The sequence below is a fragment of the Ctenopharyngodon idella genome, chromosome 18 (genome assembly GCF_019924925.1).
Source record: "Ctenopharyngodon idella isolate HZGC_01 chromosome 18, HZGC01, whole genome shotgun sequence".
Lineage (NCBI taxonomy): Eukaryota > Metazoa > Chordata > Actinopteri > Cypriniformes > Xenocyprididae > Ctenopharyngodon > Ctenopharyngodon idella.
The window spans coordinates 9088372-9094371 of NC_067237.1; the positions used below are offsets into that span (position 1 = coordinate 9088372).

The 6000-nt window shown below is 35.2% G+C and overlaps 1 protein-coding gene across 1 annotated transcript in view; it reads right to left on the minus strand.

Annotated features, from left to right (window-relative positions):
• Positions 1 to 5726, minus strand: part of myo5aa (myosin VAa) — a 96517-nt gene extending 90791 nt beyond the window's left edge. Inside the window, exon 1 of the mRNA XM_051870535.1 lies at positions 5461 to 5726. Coding sequence (XP_051726495.1) covers positions 5461 to 5487 — 27 coding nt within the window. The 5' untranslated portion in view covers positions 5488 to 5726. The remainder of the gene's footprint in view (positions 1 to 5460) is intronic.
• Between the last annotated feature and the right edge of the window lie 274 nt (positions 5727 to 6000).

The following is a 6000-nucleotide window of genomic DNA, read 5'->3' on the forward strand; positions in this document are numbered from 1 at the left end:
TGCACATGTTTTCGAAGCCTTGCCAATTTCAACATTTAAGCTGAAGAAGACGCAAAAGTTATCTTGCTTGCGCTGTGTGAAAAGTTTTGTGTGCACCCAGAAAGCCACGTCTGACAGCATACGAATACTGATTTAGGCTCTCTTTTACGTCTTGTGCTTGAACGGACAATTTCACACAAAATTATGTCAAAATGCCCGTCTTGGCAAGTATCCTAATAAACATAGTCGGTTATGTCTTAAGTGAATTTAAACATTTGGATCTGTGCATTAGTCTTAAGGCTTTTTAATGTTAATATCAAACAACAGACTCACTGTGCACAAAAATATATGTACACATATATATATATATATGTATGTATATATATATATATATATATATATATATATATATATATGTGTGTGTGTGTGTGTGTATGTATATTATATATCACTCAATGCTCTTCACTGTAAACCCTAATGCTCAAAATAATTAATTGGTTTGAGTAGGGCAAACATAAATTAAACAAATTAGTTCAATCAAATTATTTTTTAATGAGTATTTAGAACTTTCTTTTTCTTTTGAGTTCATGAAACTGACACATTTCAAGTAATCTGAATTCTTTTGAGTTCTATGAACTTGTTTCTTTTAAATTTACCTGAAACTGGGCTATTTTCCAGCATGCTTTGCCATGGCAGTTGAAAGGGGAAAAAAGCTAAAATTAAGTGTTATATAATGCTTTTTGTGTGCAAGTTTTATGTTAAGTGGGAGATTCAGTAGTGTTTAATGCTTTGCTATGCTAATTTAGAAAAGTTTCTGTTATATGGTTTTTTTGGGGGGTTACCATCATGGTGACAAGTGGAGAATTTGATTTGAGAACAGTTATTGTTAAATGTTAAATATTCTATATTGCCGTACTCTTTCAGCAATTGCTATGCTTTGCTAATGTTATCAAAACCAAAAATTGTGTTACCAATTAGCATTTGCTGAATTAGCTAGTTATAGCTAGCTAAATTCCCACTCACTACTAAATACTGTTTCACTACTAAAAATTCTTAAATTGTGATTACATGATAATTTTAAGTTAAATGTATGAATTAACCTACTCAAAATTTTCAAGTTAAAGGATTAGTCCACTTTCAAATAAAAATTTCCTGATAATTTACTCACCTCCATGTCATCCAAGATGTCCATGTCCTTCTTTCTTTAGTCGAAAAGAAATTAAGGTTTTTGATGAAAACATTCCAGGACTATTCTCCTTATAGTGGACTTCAATGGACTCCAAACGGTTGAAGGTCAAAATTAGTTTTAATGCAGCTTCAAATGTATATGATCGCCTTGCAAGTGCTTCGCCACTCCGCCTTCTGTATTCTTCAAAAAGCTTACGCTGTATGTCCTACGCCTTCCCTATTCTACTTACGGAAAAAATGGAACTGGTGCGTAAGTTGAATAGATAAGACCCTTATTCCTCGTCAGGTATCATTTAAAGCCCTTTGAAGCTGCACTAAAACTAATTTTGACCTTCAACCGTTTGGAGTCCACTGAAGTCCACTATAAGGAGAATAATCCTGGAATGTTTTCATCAAAAATCTTAATTTCTTTTCGACTGAAGAAAGAAGGACATGGACATCTTGGATGACATGGGGGTGAGTAAATTATCAGGAAATTTTTATTTGAAAGTGGACTAATCCTTTAAGAGCAAGTAAAATGTATATGAGTACAAATTCTATTGTGTTTATTTGTGCTATTAGTTTGTTCTTTGAATTAAACTGAAATACATCAGGGCCTTTACAACATTTTCAGCTAAAGTTTGAATTAGAGTGTTAAAATGTCAGAATACAAAACAATAATGTATTTCCCTTACACCTTGAATGTGTCCACATCCTAATCATTATTTTCAAAACATTTTTAAATATATTTTTCAAGTTAAAAAAAATATATCGGTCATTATTCATTCATAAATATCATATTGTTTTTGGCAGGTTGTTTCATATGACATTGATTTTACAACCTGAACTAACCTTGCCTTGTCATAAAATAAAAAGGTCAAAATATCTAGTTTAAGAGTCTAAATTAACTTAACACAGCATGGTCTTCAGGAGACCTCTCTGTAATATAATTTCCTGTTTCTGCATGTTGGCCGCACCTTGTGATTTGTGAAAAACATAAGTTTTACAAATATTTGTAATATTTTAACAAAAATATTAAAAGTTTGCAAGTCTGTCAACCCTTGCACTGTTCCTGGCTTTGTTTAGCACCTGCCACTCTGCAGATGCTATTGAAAAATCCCACCATTATAAACATACAGCTGAGGTTTATTTTTAACAAGATCCTTGATCAGTTCAACCTGATCTTATTAGTTTGAAAGACACATTTCAGTGTCCAATGTGTACAAACTGGATCTGACAGCAAACCTGCAACTGTGTGAGTTGATATAACAACATTAAAAAAACAACCTCAGGGAAATAAACTAAATAATTAAAAGGAAAATACAACCACATTATATAAATATCTTTCTTTTTAAGCAAAGATCCAGGGAGTCTGTTAATATACAGTCTCGGGTTCGTGTGAGAGTAAGATTTCACTCTCTGTTATAAGGATCTGGTGATTTTGCAAAAAGATGGTTCCGTAAGATCTGCAAGCAGCAGCCTCCGGCAGAATTCCATACTGGCAAAATGAACCGGCCATTCCCTGCATCAATGCGAGTTTTATCCAGAGAACATGAGCACACACAAATACCTCTGTGTTCTCAGAGTTGCCTACAAACCCGAGGAAATTGTGAATATGACTTCCTGGATTTGGTGACCTTTGAGAGAGGATAGGAAAATCTCATGCTGACTGCAGTCTGCCAAATAAAACATTCAGACATGACATCATTGCAGTTAAGATAATTATAATAATGCTTTGATTGTTGACTGATTGTCACAACAATAGAGAGACACTACAAGACTACACTGCATTAAAGGAATACGTCATTCAAATATGAAAATTATGTCAATTAACTCATTCTCATGTCATTCCAAACTCATACTGTGTCTTTCTTTCTTCTGCAAAACATGTAAGAAGATATTTTGAAGAATGTTTCAGCTGTTTTTGTCCATATATCCAAGTCAAGTCAGAAACCTTTAAACTCAAAAAAGGACATACAGGTAGTGTGAAATTAGTCCATACAACTTGATTGGTAGTATATTCCAATGTCATGATGTTTGGTTATGTGATGTGTGAGAACCAATGCGGTTTGAATAAAGGCTTTCGAGTGAATAAAGGCTTACATTTTTTGAGCTGTTCATCATACAAAGTGATTTAACACTTCAGAAGATTCATTTCATGCTTTGAAGCTTGAAAGATTTGGACCCATTGACTTTCATAATATGGGCAAAAACACCAGAAACGTTCCTCAAACTATGATCTTCTTTTGTGTTCCGCAGAAAAAAATAAAGTCATATGCTGCATCCCAATTCGCATACTATCCATCCTAAATAGTATTTGAAATTATAATTAGTGTGTCCCAAATCGTACTATGTTGAAATGAGTATTCCAAAGATACCCAGATGGTCTTTTTCCAGTTAGAATCTGAAGTGCAGATCCGTGCACACTCTAATGGCTAATATTGACCATAATAAATGTTATCTACATTATTTTTCATCTGCAACATCATTGTGAACTTTTATAACGATGCGTTTGGTCATTAACTTTTAAATGCATCATTATGCAAAGATGAGGAGAGTTCTCCGCATGAAAGACCCATGACTGGCAGATCAACATGTGACTGCATTTCTCTCCAAAACGGTAGGAAATTAAATTTAATTGAATGTGGAGGATTTTAACTGTGACAATATGATTGACAGGGCAGTTTAAATGGTTACAGGTTGCGTACCTAAGTGACAGAATGTCCGTTAAATACGCAATTATGACGAAGTAGTATGTCCCAAAGCTTGTATACTCTTCTGCTACTCAGAAGTATGTACTTTTTCTTCACAAAAACAGTAAATACTTTTAGGGCGTAGTATAAGTAGGCGAACTGGGACGCAGCAATATAGTTTTAGAACAACATGAGGGTGAGTTTATGACCGAATTCTCTCTTTTTTTTTTTCATCCAGTACTTTAATAGGCTGTAGTCAATTCAAATGTAGAATGCTTTGTAGTGGAAAAAAATATGAGGTTATGGCAAAAAAACACGGTGGAACCAAACAAAGTGGTTGACCAAAATGGGTTTTTCAATAGCTTTATATCTGGAGCAGGGTGGCCAATGTCTTATATTTCAATATATACCTGAAACAAATGTAGGATTTAATTATTACATGAGATGCACAACTTGCCAGGAAATAAACAAGCAATACTGTATATAAGTAGACCACTAAACACATTCATGCTACCCATTTTAAAATGCACGTCTATTAAAAATAACCCTTGTCAAGCTACAAACTCTTGTTCTACATACATAAGGCTTGAATCTAAATAAATGTGCTGTGCTCTAGCAGCTTTCAAAGGGATCCATCAGTGCATTTACAATAAGACAGCTGCATCATGGGGGATGGGTGGGCCTCCCCCCTTCTCTCCCTCTCTTTTCAGTAAGAAAAAAGCCATTCGTCATCTGAGACATCATTATGACTACATATGTGATGATGTCATGTTTCGACTGCTACGCAACAATATTCCAATGGATTTTTTTCCTCAAGGAGACACGCCTTGATATGTGCGGACCGGCCTACAGGCCTCAGCAGGAGATTGAAAACAACTACAATGCATGGATGCAGCTGTTATGTTAGAGATGCTCGCATCAGCACCAGAAATTGTTGCATCATCCCAGGCAGGCTCGCATCAGCACTGCCTGCATCCCACTGGCTCTCTGCGGTCAGCCATCAACTACAACTGTGACCCATATCAATACATAACAGGCCTTTGAAAACCTCAGCTTGCCTGCCCAATACTACGAATATCTGCTGTTTCCAAGAATGCTAAAGGTGTTTGCCTTTATCATCTATCCACCTAATACAGTTCACAACATCTTTGCATGCATTATTCTAAATAAAATAACTAGCAATTCATGGGTTTCATGTACATTTAATTGTATTCACAATAAATGCCTTGTTTTATGCTGCAAAATATTGCGATCTCAAATAATTAAGGTTGTTAATTTAAAGGGCAAATCGCTTAGTAATCTTTGCAGACAAAATAAAAACTCTAAACACAAGATATGACTGTAATATTTCACATATCTTAGTATAAACATTATACAAAAGGTTGTTCGTCTGATATAAGGCATGCATGATGAATTACTTCATTCAAATGATCAGAGGACAATAATGACAACATATGCCCTATGAATCCAACAACGCGTGAGCAACGAGCATCAACAACACCACCACTTTCAGACATATGTAGGCATTGGCATTGCGTTAACACATTTGCGTTGCATTTACAGTCTCTTTGACATCAGCATTTGATGTCAACACGATCAGATGCTGAGTGTGTGAGTTTACCTTTGTATATAATTCAGACGCAGCCATGATGATGGTCGCACAATGTTCCTGCAATCACAGTCAGCTGAACATCCGATCAGCAGCGAACATTCAAATCTCTCCTCTAGATCTCCCTCAGTGAAAAAAAGCCTTTAGAAGGTTGTCATGAATGCAGAGGCTTCGGCTGATTCCTCATGAATCTGCCCGTGTTTTGGCGTGTCTCTGTTCGTTCTGGGTGCGATCTATGCAGGGAATGAGTCAATGAAAACGCGGTTGCCATGACCGAGAGAACTAATGACGCAAGAGTGCGCTCTGGTGGACAACACTGGTGTATCACAAACTGGCATCCCACCAGTTTGCTATTATTCTGTTTTGTTTTTATTTATTTATTTATTTACTTACTTTTTAATGAGGACACATAATGAAAATGATTAATCGTAGTGCACGCATAGGCCTATAATATTTGTATAAAAATAAAATACATTAAAATTATATTCGCAAGAACAAATATATTTATATAATTATAATTTACATAACTTTTCACAACTCTTTTGAGTTTTT